This window comes from Bufo bufo, chromosome 1, assembly GCF_905171765.1.
Source record: "Bufo bufo chromosome 1, aBufBuf1.1, whole genome shotgun sequence".
Taxonomy (NCBI): domain Eukaryota; kingdom Metazoa; phylum Chordata; class Amphibia; order Anura; family Bufonidae; genus Bufo; species Bufo bufo.
The window spans coordinates 620,291,876-620,309,242 of record NC_053389.1 but is presented as its reverse complement, the minus strand read 5'-3'; the positions used below and the strand labels follow the sequence as shown (position 1 = coordinate 620,309,242).

General features: G+C 46.6%; 1 protein-coding gene and 3 non-coding genes across 4 annotated transcripts; all 4 read left to right on the top strand.

Moving 5' to 3' along the window:
* Positions 1 to 3,531: 3,531 nt before the first annotated feature.
* Positions 3,532 to 13,784, top strand: RPS17 (ribosomal protein S17). Its single transcript, XM_040413777.1, is given in 6 exon segments — positions 3,532 to 3,620; positions 4,545 to 4,696; positions 6,103 to 6,208; positions 11,430 to 11,495; positions 13,653 to 13,677; positions 13,680 to 13,784. Coding segments are annotated over 6 exon segments (408 nt in total). The 5' UTR covers positions 3,532 to 3,617; the 3' UTR covers positions 13,736 to 13,784.
* Positions 4,229 to 4,360, top strand: LOC120987431. The gene has a single exon (XR_005776034.1). It is a non-coding gene; the product is annotated as a small nucleolar RNA SNORA71 (small nucleolar RNA).
* Positions 5,915 to 6,042, top strand: LOC120987432. The gene has a single exon (XR_005776035.1). It is a non-coding gene; the product is annotated as a small nucleolar RNA SNORA71 (small nucleolar RNA).
* On the top strand, positions 11,570 to 11,695 carry LOC120987430. Its single transcript, XR_005776033.1, has one exon. It is a non-coding gene; the product is annotated as a small nucleolar RNA SNORA71 (small nucleolar RNA).
* Positions 13,785 to 17,367: the final 3,583 nt, after the last annotated feature.

Sequence of the window (17,367 nt, the reverse complement as noted above, 5' to 3'; positions counted from 1 at the left end):
CGTGCCTCTCTGTGATCTCTTTACTACGAAATCACAGTGACAACTTTATCTCCCTGTGATTTCGTAGTAAAGAGATCACAGAGAGGTACGGAGCATTATCAGTCATGTTAATGCTCCGTGCCTCTGCAGTCTGCATCGGGTCTTGGCTGTCATTCACGGAGCGGATGTCACGCACGGCATCCGCTCGTGTGAAACAGCCCTAAAAGAAATGTTTTTGAGTTTGAGCACAGCTAGAGGTAGTGAAAAGGTGGATGTGATTCAAATATTACCCCTATGCAACACAAGTGTAGAGAGGATATCAGCAGTGACACACCATCCACGAAGTGAGCAGGGTGGCAACTTACACTCCAGTTCTGCATATTGCTGCACACTTTGGGGATTACTGTATATTGTGAGTTTGTTGAGTTTTTGCCACAAATGGAGAAACTTTCTATTAGATGCAGGGGTGGACTGGCCATAGGCCTTACAGGGTAATTATCTGGCGGGCTGATGACCAGGGGGCACCCAAGCCCTCCATACTGCAGCTGGCTGGGTACATAGTAATCTAAGGCCACCTGCATGAGCGAGGGTGAAAGCACATAAGATCTGGATTTCTGTGCATTTCTGCACCATATGCGCAGCAAAATCAACCACTTCTAATTGCGGATTAGATGCGGTTTTGCTGCAGATTTTGCCCTTTATTGGAAAAAGGGTGAAATCCTGCAAACATAATTGACATACTGCGGATTTGGAAATCTGCACGGCTGGTCAATTTACGCATGGAAAAAAATGCAAAACGTGCATGAGATTTTGTGTAATCTCATACACTTTGCTGGTACTGTGCCACACTGCGGTTTTCAAGACCATGGCAAGGATGTACAGGTCCATTCCTGGGGTGGTTACTGCTCTGACCCATCCCAAAGCCACAGCGGGAGCCTGCTCATGGTTTAGTTGGTTTCGCTCAGTAGAGCTAAACCTGGAGCAGGTCAGAACCCACAGCGCAGCGGATTTTGTCTGAACATACCCTTAAAGGGGTATTCCGGTAGGTACAAGTTATCCCCTATGCATAGATAGGGGATAACAATCAGATCAGTGGGGGTCCTATCGCTCCCATAGAAATTAGTGGAGCGGTCGCCCGCATGTCATTTCAGGGATGCAGAGAGGGGCCTGCAAGGGGTATGGAGCCCATTTTCTCGTGATTGGTGGGGCTCCCAGTGGTAGGACCCCTACCAATCTGATAGTTATCCACTATCAAATGGCTAACCTCTGGCACTCTAGCTGTGGTAAAACTACAACTCCCAAGATTCACACTTGCTTGGCTGTTCTCAGAACTCTATAGAAATAAATGGAGCATGCTGGGAGTTGTAGTTTCACCACAGCTGGAGTGCCGGAGGTTAGCCATCACTGCGGCCTATCCTGTGGATAGGGGATAACTTGTATCTACCGGAATACCCCTTTAAGTTCCCAGTCTGCCTCTGATTACATCATACCTCCCAACTTTTGAAAACTGCAAAAAGGGACAAATATGTGCGGCAGCAACAAGGCAGTTTTTTTTCATACTAGGCCACGCCTCCAACTCCGCCCAAATCGTAATTACTCACTCTGTCAGAACTGCAGCAGCTGGGGATCAGTTAGAGGAGTGTAAGTTTCTTTATTTTTTTACAGCAAGTGGAGCCTCTGGGACAATTTTTTTCTTGCGCTTCAATAGCCATTTAAATATTAGCACATAAATCATCAGATTATAGATATTTTAAGGTCCAAATAGCACAAAATAATGTATTTATGGTCTAATATACAGCAGGGGCGTTGCTAGGTTAAAACATTCGGGGCCTGAGCCCCTGATGTTTTGTCCCAGGCCCTGCCTGCCAGATAGATCCAACTGTATTGCCGTCCTCAGGGGCATAACAATTGAATCTAATGCAGTGGAAGATCTGACGGACCTGTGGTGACATTACAGGTCATGTGACCAGTAAAATAGGCAGTGAGAAGGACCTGCGATGATGTCACCATCATGTGACCAGTGCAGGAGAGGACAGCAGTGAAGAGGAGAAGTCCTGGGGGAAGAAGCTGTGGTGATGTCTGCTACAGGAGGAGAGGTTAGTGAAGGGAGAGGCAGAGCAATGCTGGGAGTTGTGCTTATTTAACTGGGACTGTATTTTAGGGCTGAAGGGAGGGATATTATTTACATGGGACTGTATGTTGATTGTGGCTGTAGGAGGGACTGATGTTATTTACATGGGACTGTATGTTGGAGGGGGCTGGGGCAGGGTGATGTTATTTATATGGGACTGTATGTTGGAAGTGGCTGGGGGGGTCATGTTATTTACATGGGACTGTATGTTGATGGAGGCTGTAGGAGGGACTGATGTTATTTACATGGGACTGTATGTTGGAGGGGACTGGGGCAGGGTGATGTTATTTATATGGGACTGTATGTTGATGGTGGCTTAGGGAGGGAGTGATGTTATTTACATGGGACTGTATGTTGCAGGGGGCTAGGGGAGGGTGGGATGTTATTTACATGGGACTGTATGTTGGAAGTGGCTGGGGGGGTCGTGTTATTTACATGGGACTGTATGTTGATGGTGGCTGTGGGAGGGAGTGATATTATTTACATGGGACTGAATGTTGGAGGCAGCTCTGGGAGGGAGTGATGTTATTTACATGTGACTGCATGTCGGAAGGGGCTGGGAAGACAGTGATGTTATTTACATGGGACTGTATGTTGATGGCGGCTGTGGGAGGGAGTGATGTTATTTACATGGGACTGAATGTTGAGGGGCAATGTTATATACATGGGACTGTATGTTGAAGGTGGCTGGTGGGGGGAATGATGTTATTTACATGCGGCTGAATGTTGAGGGGGTGATGTTTACATGGGATTGCATGTTGGAGACGGCTGGGGAGGGGGTGATATTATTTACTTGGGACTGTATGTTGAAGGCAGATGGGAAGGAGGTGATGTTATTTACATGTAACTGTATTTTGGAGGGGGCTGTAGATAGAGAGGGATGTTATTTACATGGGACTGTATATTGGAGGGGGCTGGATAGATGGTGTGATGTTATTTACATGGGACTCTAAGATGAATGTGTGTCACACTCTGCAGAGACGAGGCGCGTCTGAACGTTGTACGGACCAAAAGGAGAAGATGACAGAAAAGATCTACATCGGAGGAGACGTCACCTGGGAGGCCCTGGATGTGAGAGGTATGTACTGCTGCATAGCAAGTACAGCAAAATGCGGGGGGAGGGTCGAGAACTGGGCCATATTCATTGGGGCTTGGGCCCCGGACCTTTTGAGACCCTACAAACGCCCCTGATATACAGGCAATCCATACAGAGACTTTAGCAAGGAGCAATTTAGTAAATTTATTAATGCACATTTATGCATTAATTCCACAGGTCAAAAAGAGGGACTTGAGTGAAAAAAGAGGGACTGTCCCTCCTAAAGAAGTTGGGATGTCTGAAACACCTTTCTGAACTTGTATCACTACCTCTGCATGAATCAATCCCAGCTGCAACATCCCTCCACGCCACTAGTGGCCGCCAGCGACAGCGCCCTTCCCAATCTCGCTTCCGCCTGTTTATAGCCTCGCTCCCGGCATCCTTTGCCCTCTTCTACCAGCTCGGTCCAACATGGTGGGTCTGCTTTCTGAGTCTGTCTCCTGTACAATCCCTCATCATCCTCATCCAGAACCCTGAGTCTCACCTTGTCCGACCCAGCGATGGTCACTTGACACCCTCATGATGTGGCGGCCTGGGATATTAGCTGCGGCTTCCCATCCTGGCGGGGAGCAGCGGCTGCTTTCCGTGCTGTGAGGGTGTCATGGCGCCCCGCTTGCCGTTCTGGGTGTCTGGCCGCTGCCGCGGTGTAAAGCCTCATGCAGTGGTGGCATGCCGGTCTCCTCCGTGAGGCGGTGCTGTTCGGGCGGTCTCATGAAGTGCTTTTCCCGGTAGCGGCCGCAGCACAGGCCGGGGATTGTGGCCTCCACCCGATGGGGCGGTATGTGGCCGGGGATTCCATTGTACCTATGTGTCTTGTGAGACGTGGACGGTAGGTTGCTGGTGGTGCCCTACTACAGGGGTCTGCAACCTTTAGGCCTATGAAACTACAACGCTCAGCATGCACCCTTGCTCGGCTGTTCCTGTAACACCCATAGAAGTGAAAGGTGAATTCTGGGAGTTGTAGTAGACTAGGCGGAGGTTGCTGATCTGTTAGTATGGAGGCTCCTTGAGTTAGATGGACGCCCTGCATCGAAAGTGATTGTGGTCCTGGACGTGGCCCGGTCATTGATACTGCAGGCAGAGAATCCGGTGAAAGCTTTTCCCGTGTTTGGAGACCGTTCGCTATGGCTGCCGAACCCTGTAACTTTCACACAGTTCTAGTGTGGGTGCTGAGCTGTTGGCACTGGCTGCAGTGGGTAGACTGGTTATGAGTGACTGGGGTCTTCGCTGTTGGCCGCCTAGGCCTTTTGACCTGTAGAAGACTATCGGCTACACCTTCTTAAAAGGCACTTGTCTAAAATGTATGTTTTTGTGGCTCACTTTTGCTTGTTCGTTTAGGGACGCGTCCGAACTAAGACCGTAAAGAAGGCCGCTCGGGTCATCATTGAAAAGTACTACACCCGGCTGGGCAATGACTTTCACAGCAACAAGCGCGTGTGTGAGGAGATCGCCATCATCCCTAGCAAAAAGCTGCGCAACAAGATCGCTGGGTAAGCGACGCTGCCAATAGGTGCTCTTCAGTGTCAGACGTGTGAGCGAGGAGGGCTTGTGATTAACGCCATGTTCACATGTGGCAGATCCGTAGTGCTGGGCAGTACCAACAAAGTGGATCACACGCCGCATATGTCAACCTGTGGTGCAAATTTGAAATCTGCCGCGTGTCCGTTTTATGATGCGGGTCTTAACTGTGGGTTTCACCCTCCTCAGCGGAGAGGGTATAATCCACATCAAAATCTGCAGTGGAGTTTTTTTTTTTTTGACAGATTTTCTGTCCTTTGTGAATGCACCTAAAGAGGGGTTTTCTCAGATTGGAAAAAATGCTTGGGTGCTCCTATTGTACACTGCATAGGCCAGTGATTGGCTGCAGCAGTCACATGGGTAGGTGGATATGCCAGGTAAAGATTGACCTGTAGCAGTGGATTTATTATGTGAGTATAGGCTCTTTAACTAAAGAGTCACCGCACTTTGGAAAAAACCTTAGTGTCATAGCCGTTGACGGTTTCGATGGAGACCCCGCCGATCGCTAAAATGAACAGTTAGAAGCAGCGCAAGGATCATGTGGATACCTCAGAATCGGCTGTGTATCCTACGTTTATCAATTGTTTTCCCACCTTTTGTATTCTAAGGGTAGGTTCACACCTCCGTTTAACTGATCCTGCAGAGAAAACCAGCAAGTATACCAAAAAGTGGCCAGATCCATTTACCAATGGACACCATTGACTATAATAGGAAGTATCCGGCTGGTGTCAACCTTCCCTAAGGCATCATTCACATTTCCGTTTTTTTTAAATGACAGCCTACGTAACCCATTGATATATATATTTTTTTTGTGGTCAGTAGTTTTTTGCTGACCATGAGTCAGTGATATAATCACGGGCGAATGCATTACTTTGATCCGTGATGCTGAAGAAACACGCCCATTGAAGTCAATGGGTCAGTGAAAAACCCACTGCCAACACAGATGGCATACATGTTTGGTCTGTTTTACACTGACCACTGGAAGGAGATGCTCTGGAGATGATTTTTCAGCTGAGCAGTGTCCTTGGAATACGGATGACTTATGAAGGACTAACAGAAGGAGACATGGACCAAACGCAGATCCTTCACGGACATCTTTACAGTTGATATTTTCACAGATGTCAGACACGGGAATGTGAACGAGGTCTTACGGAGCTCAGTGTATTTCAACCATTGCCTTGTATTGTCCAACCTGCATCGAAAGTGATTGTGGCTCTGCTTGTGACCCGGTCATTGATACTGCAGGAAGAGCACTAGTGAACGATTTCCCGTGTTTGTAGGTTATTTGGTATCTTTCAAACCCTGTAACGTTCGCACAGCACTTCTATTCTGGGCACAGTTTACAGTGTTACATGGTGTACTGTGACTTTCTCTGCAGGTATGTCACACATCTAATGAAGCGCATCCAGAGAGGCCCCGTCAGAGGCATCTCTATCAAACTGCAGGAGGAGGAGAGGGAGAGAAGGGATAACTATGTCCCCGAGGTAAGAGTCCAGACATGATGGGGGAGACGCTGATCTCCCATGAACCTTGTACATTGCACTATTTTCTGGTTTATATAGTAAACTGTCCTAATAACAGGGTTGCTGTTTATGTATTGGAATATCTCTTAGGGCTCTTTCACACTTGCGTTGTTCTGTTCCGGCATAGAGTTCCGTCGTCAGGATTATCCCAATGCATTCTGAATGGAGAGAAATCCGTTCAGGATGTCTTCAGTTCAGGACCGGAACGTTTTTTGTCCGGAGAAAATACCGCAGCATGCTGCGCTTTTTGCTCTGGCCAAAAATCCTGAACACTGGCCGGATCCGGAATTAATGCCCATTGAAAGGCATTAATCCGGATCCGGCCTTAAGCTAAACGTCGTTTCGGCGCATTACCAGATCCGACGTTTAGCTTTTTCTGAATGGTTACCATGGCTGCCAGGACGCTAAAGTCCTGTTTGCCATGGTAAAGTGTAGTGGGGAGCAGTATACTTACCGTCCGTGCGGCTCCCGGGGCGCTTCAGAGTGACGTCAGGGCGCCCCACGCGCATGGATGACGTGATCGCATGGATCACGTCATCCATGCGCATGGGGCGCTCTGACGTCATTCTGGAGCGCCCCGGGAGCCGCACGGACGGTAAGTATACTGCTCCCCACTACTACTATGGCAACCAGGACTTTAATAGCGTCCTGGCTGCCATAGTAACACTGAACGCATTTTGAAGACGGATCAGTCTTCAAATGCTTTCAGTTCACTTGCGGTGTTACGGATCCGGGGGGCACTTCCGGCAAATGGAGTACATGACGGATCCGGACAACGCAAACCATTTTTTGTTGTGTTCTTGTTACTTGCTGCTATTTTATTAAGCAATGTTTGTGATGCAGGGAGTGGTAATAAGAGATACATTTTCTTATGGTTGTAAAATCCAGGTTTACTGCATCTAGCTTGGTGACATTGCCCCACAGGACTGAAGTCAAACCCTCTTTTTGGCCCTTTGTTGCATTGGTAATTTAGCTTTTTGTCATGACCCACTGCAGGCTGACATTATTACATAGGTCTGCTTTGTTACCGTTATATTTAATAGGTCTTAAACAGGGCAAAATAAACCTAATGAGCATAATGTTTGCATTCTGTGCCATAGTTTCTTCTGGTTTCTTTGTCACCAGTGAGCTAACTTATCCACAGGCTACCAATAGCAATTGAAATAACTGTGGAGCATCTTTTCCGTTCCTCTGTTATTCCTCCTGAATGTTTTATACAACTGGGTGTTAAAGGGGCTGTCTCATCGTAGACAATGGGGGCATATCGCTAGGATATGCCCCCATTGTCTTATAGGTGCGGGTCCCACTGCTGGGACCCGCACCTATATCTAGACCGGAGCCCCGCAAGTGAAGGAGGGTGCACTGCGCGGACGCTCTCCATTCATTTCTATGGGGCCAGCGAAAATAGCCAAGCGCTGGCTCGGCTATTTCCGTTGGCCCCATAAAAATGAATGGAAGCAGGAGCCGCGCATGCGCGGTACGCTCCCATTCACTTCTATGGGGAACAGGCTTGGTGGTGGCCGGACTGGAGTCCTCCAGCCACCACCTTGCGGGGCTCCGTTCTCAATATATCCTAGTGATATGCCCCCATTGTCTATGATGAGACAACCCCTGTAACATTCCCCCTAGTCCAGTGGTGGCGAACCTATAGCACGGGTGTCAGAGGTGGCACTCTGAGCCCTCTCTGTGGACACCAGCCCCCTGGAAAAAGTCTATGGTGTACTGATATGGCTTACACCTTTCCTGCCATTCATCAGGACATGCTCCATATTTTTTGCGGGGCCGCAGAATGGAACAACGGAAATGAAATAAATGGGTCCGCACCCGTTCTGCAGAATGGATGCGGATCCATTTATACGGTCATGTGAATGCACCCTAAGGGTACTTTCACACTAGTGGCAGGGGAGTCCGGCAGGCTGTTCCAGCGGGTGAACAGCCTGTCTGATCAATCGTGCCGCTAATTCATGTGTACCCACGGACTGCCGCTCCGTCCCCATTGACTATAATGGGGGCGGAGTTCGGTTTTTTTTTTTTTTTTTTTAGGGCCGATAATTTGTGAACTTTCAGGCCAATAGCCGATAATTTATACCGATATTCTGGGAATTTTCATTTTTGAAGAAAAAATTTCCTACACAAATCTGCTGAAAATTTATGTTTATTGTTTAACGTGTATTTATTTGTAAATATGTTTATTTTTTGTAAATCTTTATTTTTCATTTATACTTAATATATATATTTATTTCTTTCTAACTTTTAGCCCCCTTAGGGACTAGAACCCTTGTCCTATTCACCCTGATAGATCTCTATCAGGGTGAATAGGATCTCACACTGTCCCTGCTGCTCTGTGCTTTGTGCACACAGCAGCAGGGAGCTGAACATGGCAGCCAGGGCTTCAATAGCGTCCTGGCTGCCATGGTAACCGATCGGAGCCCCAGGCTTACACTGCTGGGGCTCCGATAGGAGGGGATCCTGTGGCCACTGCCACCAATGATTAATACTGGGGGTGGGGGGGCGCACTGCGCCACCAATGATTAATACTGGGGGGCGCACTGCGCCACCAATGAAGATGAGTCTTTCATTAATTCATATGCGGGAGCTGGCTGCAGAATCACATAGCTGGCTCCCGACCTCTGAGCTGTAGCTGCGATCCGCGGCACCTAAGGGGTTAACTACCGCAGATCGCAGCTACAGCTCATAGAGGTCGGGAGCCGGCTATGTGATTCTGCAGCCAGCTCCCGCCTCCTGTATATGAATTAATGAAAGACTTATCTTCATTGGTGGAGCGGTGGCCACAGCCCCTCCCCTTCATTTGTCCTCTCTCCTCTAATTGGCGGCAGCAGCAGCACAGGGGGAGGGTGCTGCTGAGGGAACACAGAGAGCGCTGAGAGCAGCGCGTTCTGTGTTCCCAATACGTTATCGGTATATCGGCAAAATAGATGCCGATAATATCGGTAAAACCGATAATCGGTCGATCCCTAGTAGGGATCATGGTGGGTTCCCAGGTAGCAGTAGTGTGGATTCAAGTTTATGTGCATTTATTTGTAACAGCTTGTATGGTGCAGTCTGTTAAATTCACAAATCAAACTGTTCCTGATGCCCTGTAGTTGACATACACACTATTACAAACCTTCTTTATGTCCGTTAGTTGATATTCTAAAGGTTTAGTTTGTCAGAACTAATCTTTATACTATAGATTTTTGTTAAGCAGAGTATGTTAAAAGGGTTTTCCGACATGTTAATACTGATAACCTATCCTCTGGATGGGTCATCAGTATCTGATCTGTGGGGGTCTGACACCTGGAACCCCCGCTGATCAGCTGTTTGAAAAGGCACCAGCGCTCCTGTGAGTGCGACGGCCTTCTTAGCTTTTTCTAGGCCAGTGACGTCACGTTCGTCGGTCACGTGGCCTAAGCTCGGATCCATTAACATGAAAGAGGCGGAGTGCGATATCAAGCACAGCTGCTATGCAATGTACAGTGCTGTGCATGTTGAGCAGGGAGAAAGCTTAACAGCGGTACAGCAGCAACTATCCAGCAACACGGCCGTGGAATATGGCGCATTTCTTCCTGCTCTCATGTCCCAGACATCGATGCTAAGGGGCAAGCGCTCAGTGAAAGCGCAAAGTAAACTGAGCTTTTTCGACAAGGAACGGGGGGGCATCATGGCGGTGGAAGTGCGTGCTGCTCACCAACGAGCAGCAAAGATGGCTCTCCCGCCACAGAAGAACCGGGAGATGATACGGAACTCTGCCCCCGATCCCCTTCTCACATTATAAGCGCAGTGTGCCCCTTCACCTCAACCCCATCATTGGTGGCAGTGGCCACAGGATCCCCTACCCTCCTCCTCATTGGTGGCAGTTCCGATCGGAGCCCCAGCAGTGTAACGCTGGAGATCCGATCGGTTACCATGGCAGCCAGGATGCTACTGAAGCCCTGGCTGCCATAGTCGGCTCCCTGCTGCTGTGTGCACTATGCACAGGGCAGCAGGGAGAGTGTGAGGTCCTATTCACCCTGATAGAGCTCTATTAGGGTGAATAGGACAAGGGATTAAAAGATCCCAGGTTCTAACCCCTAAGGGGGCTAATAGTTATTAAATAAAAAGTAAAAAATTAATAAACTAACACCAAAATATTAAGTTTAAATCACCCCCTTTCCCAATTTTATATATAAACAATAAATAAATAAACATATTACATATCTCCACGTCCGAAAAGTCCAAACTAATAAAATAAAAAAAAATCTATGGAGTGAACACCGGAACAGAAAAAAAATAAACTGCGCGGTTCACCATTTTTTTATAATGCGGAATGCACGTGGCTTTTTTTGGAGGTTTTTATATATATTTTTTTTTCCGCGTAGTATCGAATGGTATCAAGTATCGAATACTTTTTTATGGTATCGAAATCAAATAAAAAAAATTGTATCGCAACCACTCTAATTAAACCCCAGACAGACTATGCCATATGTTCCCCAACACATCAAATTTATGTTGGCGAGGATGTGGATGCAGAGGTACACTAATGCATATTCTCTGGTCCTGCCCTGAACTTGAGGAACTTTGGAATAAAAATATTTCCATTTCCTTGCAAATCCACTTCTGTTGATGACTGGAAAATCTGCTCCAGAAAAGCTCCATGTGAACCTACCCTAAAAGTGGACTATTCTATGACTCGTAAGTGTAATTTGACCTTTTGGGGAATACCATACGTGCATTAAGGGCTCATGCACACGGCCGTAGTGTGGTCATTCTGTGCATTGGGGACCGCAATTTGCGGTCCCCAATGCATGGGCCCCATCCATGCGGCAGCTGTGACGGATCCAGACCCATTCAACTTGAATGGGTTGGTGATCCGTCCGCACCGCAAAAAATAGAACATGTTCTATTTTTTGATGTGCGGAGGCACGGACAAATACCATGGAAGCACTCAGTGCTTCCGTGGGCTTCCGACCTGTGATTGTGGACCCATTCAAGTGACTTGGGTAACTATAACTTGGGTGAAGATGTCAATGGAAGCGTGGTTTGGATAAGCGGGGTGGTCTTTTGGAGAGGTTTGACTGTACTTGCTTTGAAGGCTCTGTTTAATGGTACCCTCAACCAAACCCTAAACTTCTAGTTCAGTTGTGGCCAGAACATTGCTTTGTAAGTGTTATAATTGGAATAACTAACTCTTATTTCTGTGTAGGTGTCTGCCCTAGACCAAGAGATCATTGAGGTTGACCCTGACACCAAGGAAATGCTGAAGTTGCTGGTAAGAATTGGTCTATTTCTTTCCCCTCTCCCCCCCCCGTCCATATATATTTGGATCTGTCTGTTTTTCCTAGCACCTGCATCGAAAGTGATTGTGGTTTGATCAGTGACCCGGTCATTGATACTGCAGGGAAAGCATATGAAAGATATTCCCGTGTTTGGTTGTCGCATGTACATCCCAAACCCTGTTCCTTTCAAACAGCTTAAATCTAAGGCATTACTGTTTATGTTGTGGTGTATTATTACCTTATCCCACCAGCAGTGTAAAGGGGGTTTAAGCTGGCATTTTTTTCCATGTTTTAAATTTGTTTTTAAAGATGTCAGGATAATATTTTCCAGTTAGTTTATTTTTACCCCGAATTACAAGAAAGTCTCCATTTTCTGTTGGTTTCCATGCACAAGTTGCAGAATGGCTACAGGAGAATTCCATGTTGATTTCAAGCAGATTTGCTGTGAAAAACTGCTCTTATTCCAGTCTCTGTACAATCCAGGCTTCTGCGATGATGTCTCGTCACATGGGATTGTTTCCGCAGTCACATGGGATGAGCTTTCATCAAGGGAGGAGATTATTCTGGCTTTTTTATTTACAGCTTGAAGATTTTGATTCAGATCCTCATCAAAACGTCTTGCACACTTTTGGTGCAGAAATGGCTTCCTCATTAAGGCTACGTTCACAGTAGCGTTTGGATATACCGCAGGCGTTCTGCATAAATGTCGACTGGCCAAAACCGCTGCATGCAGTAGTATTTGTCCCGATCAAAACCTGACATTTATGCTGAAAAAAAGGCTGGATCCCATTATAGTCAATGGGGATCCAGCACTGAACAGCTGTATCGGACAATGCCGGATACAGTGAAATCCAGCAGGCTGTCCTCTGTATTTCAAAGCGCAGATGTGAACGTACCCTAAAGGCGGTGAGGGATTTCTGCAGCGAATTTGCTATGGATCCATGACATAAATTGACATGCTGAAGATTTTTAAATCCACATCTTAAGGCCTCATGCACACAAACGTTGTTTTGTTCCGCATCAGAGCCGCAGTGTTTGCGGCGTGGATGCGATCCCATTCACTTCAATGGGGCCGCAAAAGATGCAGACAGCACTCGGTGTGCTGTCCGCATCCATTGCTCCGTTCCGTAGTCCGCAAAAAATATATAACTTGCCCTATTCTTGTCCGTTTTGCGGCAGTTATATTAATGGCTGTCTGAATTGCGGAACGCACACGGACGGCGTCCGTGTATTGCAGATCCGCAATTGGCAGACCACAAAACACACAACGGTCGTGTGCATGTAGCCTAAGCGTGAGATTTAGAACATCTCATGGACGTTAAAGGTGTTTTCCGGTTTGCATCCATATCTTTTAAAACTATAATTTATGAAGGTAGCTGTAATGTGTTTCTTTTACATTTTATTGCTCCTATTCTCCATTCTGTGATGGTCACATGACTATGTCCCCACAGCTGTTTATTTCCTGTGATATGCCCATAGGTGGGGCAGAGAAAAGGGTGTGTCTATGTAACTGGGTGGGAGGAGCTATAAGCTAGGGGCGGTGCTGGAGCTGTGTGAGAGAAAGAAATGCATCATGGGTTTGGTTGAATACTGCAACAGGAAGTGCTACATACAGGATGGAGCCAGAACTGGTCTGGAGAATCCAAATTTGGGGGGGGGGGGGGGGGGGGCTACATGGGGAATAGGAGCATATATGTTAAAAAAAACAAAACCAACATAGTAATCCCAGAAACCCCCTTTAATGCTACTGTATTTATTATGCTACAGACTTGTCAAAATCACGTGTAATGTGCTAGTGTGCGCATGTGGCCTTAAAAGTACATTGAGTGCTCCTATTACCACTAGAGGAGCATGTATCTTTCACAATGCTGCTGCATTTGGAAGCCTGATCCATTTTAGTATCTCAGAAATTGAGCTCTGCGGTGGTTTAATAAATGTGTTCCAATTCACGACATGAACATCAGGACATGACTGCTTACAGTGTATGTGGACATAAATGAGATTAGGCTCCTGCATTCAGTAGTTGAACCATAAAATACTGGTGGTGTTTGGGTGGCCAGAGAGTTGCTAAAATACATGCAGATGTTTGAAGCATCTTCCTAACTTTTTTTTTTTTTTTTTTTTTCTTCTCTTCCTCTCCCATATTTCAGGACTTTGGCGGACTATCCAACCTGCAGTGACCCAGCCTACTGTTGGGATGAACTTCAAAACGCCACGGGGGGGTGGTGTTTAAATGTTTGTATTATATAATTTCCAATAAACTTGGAGACCAAATCCTTGTGCAAGTGCCTCCTTCAATCTTGTTGGACTCTGAACAAGAAAAATGAAACTGGAAAATTCTTTGAGCTAATGCAAATGTACACTGGCTGTCAGCACTGTTATGGAGCATTAAAAATCTAGAAGAATAATCCAGCGCTGCATTAAAAATGTTGAATCTTTTAGCCAGCATCCACATATAGGTTAGAGATTAAATTAATAACTTCATAGCATGGGTCAGAAGGGTTTTCTGAGAGCTAAGTATTGTATCTTTAGGATAGGCTTGGTGGGGTCACCTCGCCAGTTAAAGGGGTTGTCCAGTGTTCAGAGCTGAACATGGACGTATCCCCTTTTTCCTCTCTAGACAAGAATGTGCGATTTAGGGCCTCATGCACATGATGGTATCCATTTTGCGCTCCGCAAAATAGATGCGCCCCGTGTACATACCACAATTTTTACTGGGCCTACTGTAAAAAAAAGCCTATTGTCCGCAAAATGGACAAGAATAGCACCGTTTCTATAATTTGCAAAGTCTGGCCCAGATGCAGACCACACACGAATAACATCTGTGTGCTGTCCAGTTTTTTTTTTTGCGCCCATAGAAATGTACTGGTCTGTGTGCAATCTGCAAGTGCAGATCAGACGTGGACTAAAAATACAGGTGTGTGCATGAGGCCTTAGGCCTCATGCACACGACTATGTATTTTGCGGTCCGCATAAATACGGATGACGTCTGTGTGCATGCCGTATTTTGCGGAATGGAACAGCTGGCCCCTAATATAGCAGTACTATCCTTGTCTGTAATGCGGACAATAATAGGACATGTTCTATTTGTTTTTGCGAAACGGGGAATGCACACAGTACTTTATTTTTTATATTAATGTTTTCCGCATACAGTCCACCCAATAAAACTGGAACGGACACGAAAAGAAAATATGTTCGTTAGTGTGAGCCCGTAGGAGGAAACAAAAATGTGACTATCAATACAGAAAAACTGACTTCAAATATTACCCTCATACTCTTTATCTGTGTTCATGGAGCTAAATAAAACTGGATTTAATCTATTGGCCAAAGTTTCCAGATCATTTTTATTTCCTGTGTGAACCTGCTCCAACAGAGCAAGTGTCAAACTGATAATGCAGCAGCATCTTGGGTGTGAGGAGTATTGTTTCTGGCCCTGGTAACTGTGCATAGCGTGGGCTGTTTATTGTATGGCTACCAATAACTTCAGCATCTATGGTGGTTCTGTACACAATAGGGTCTTAAAAACCCTGTCTGAGATTCCCTTTTCTCAAAAGTTGTTCATCTCTTGTCAATGGTCTTACAGATAATCGCCTCACTTCCTAATACCACAACTCCTGCATGTTACTGGGGTTATTCGGAGATGGTTGGCAAAGCAATGTCCTTTGTCTGACATCACATCCTGCAGTGCATATTGCCCAATCCTGCTATCTGGTCCTATGAAGGGTGTGCGCACACGAAGAACAGCTGCTTTCCATAGGTTCAGTTACAGGTAAATATAAGGTATTGCATGGAGCCAAGGGTAAGACAAGGATGTATTACTGCTTTAACATATGACTGGCATCTGTCAGCAGATTTGTACCTGTGAAACCTGTTGTATGTGCGCTTGGCATATGCGTTGGTCCCATGTTCAATTGTGTCTGCATAGCTGAGAAAATATATTTAATATATGCTGAGGAGCCTCTAGGAGCAATGGGGCGTTGCCGTTACTCCTAGAGACACCGCTGTCTCTGCAAGTGCTGCACTTTGACAGGACCAAGTGTGAAAGCTTCACCACGCCTGTCTGTCAAAGGGAGAGGGGTGCGGCAGTTGCAGAGAGCGCAGAGCTGTAGGTGTAAAGGCAACCCCCCCCCCATTGCTTCGGAGGCTGCTTTGCATATAACAAAATTACATATTTCTCAGCAATACGGGCACATATGAACATGGGACAATACAGATGTCTATAGCTGCCAAGTGTGCTTGCAACAGGTCAGCCAGTTTCATAGCTGCAAATCTGACGTATCCTTGCAGCTCCAATGTATTTCTATACCATTTATTTCAGCACACAGTCCTATATGGTGCTTGGATCTAAAGAACTTACAAATATCTCCTCTTCTGCATTATGAGTGTGCTGTGTTAGGCTACTTTCACATTCGATTTTGTGCTGATCCGTCATGGACCAATCCGTTCAGAACGGATCCGTTTTTATTATCTTCAACATGGCCAAGGCAGATCCGTCTTGACACCATTGAAAGTCAATGGGGGACGGATCCGTTTTCTATTTGTCATAGAAAATGCATCCGTCCCCATTGACTTGCATTGTGTGTCAGGACGGATCCGTTTTCTATTGTCAATGAAAACTGATCCGTCCCCGTTTGGCTCAGTTTTATCAGCCGAAGGCTGCAAGCAGCGTTTTGATGCGTCTCCAAAGCGGAATGGAGACTGCACTGATGCATTCTGAGCGGATCCTTTTCCGTTCAGAATTCATTAGAATGCAAACTGATCCGTTTTGGACGCTTGTGAGAGCCCTGAACGGATCTCCCAAACGGAAAGCCAAAACGGCGAGTGTGAAAGTAGCCTTACACAGACAGTAAGCACCCTATGTTATGTAATTACAAAAACAAAAGGTTAGTTGGAACTTCATTTTGCGCAATATTCACTTCATCACATATTTGCCTGTAGATATGTGTTCAGTATTTGTAACGCAGACGTCTCCTACACACTTATAACTCATGCTATGTCACCCAAAAGCTGGCTAAGAGCTCATTTACATACCCTCTTCCCCAGGGGTGGATTAAAGTGGTTATCCAGGAAAAGATGTATGATTTAGGGCTCATGCACACGAATGTGTCCCGGCTGGGTCTGCAATATACAGCCCCAGGCCTTTTTTGCACTGCATCATGGATGCGGACCCATTCACTTCTGTGGGGTTCCGTGCCTCCACACTGTGGTGCGGACTGATGAGACCTATTCAAGTTGACTGGGTCTGGATCCGTCTGCGGCAGCCGCATGTTTGTTGCCCCTGCATTGGGGACTACAAATTGCGGTCACTGATGCACAGAACGGCCAGGCACTGTGTGCATGAGCCTTTATCCTCAGGACAGGTCGTTAGTATCAGATCTGCGGGGGTGCGACCCCTGCCAATCAGCTGTTAGAAGAGGCCTTGAACGCCGCAGCCTCTTCCTAGGCCAATGACATCACTGTACATCAGTCATGTGGCCTAGTTGCAGTTCAGCCCCATTCAAGTCCATAGGTCTGAGCTGTAATGCCAAGTACTGCCACTATATGATGTACGGTGCTGTCAATGGCAAGCTGCCAAGAGCCTGCATTGCCGACCAGAGCTCAGCAACTCCCTGTAACAGCTGGTCAGCGGGGATGCCGACTCTTGGACCACCGCTGATGTGATAATGATGATCTATCCTGAGGCTAAGTCATCAAATTATTTTCCAGGGTAACCTCTTTAAGTGCATTATAGGCCCAGGCTGTCTGCCCAACTTGGGCCCCTCCCTCCATTTTCCCCTGACATTCCCCCCTTCCCTGTGCTGTCCAATAGGTATTCTTGTTTTCTGTATGAAGAGGCTGCAGCCATTTCCTAGGTCAGTGATGGCG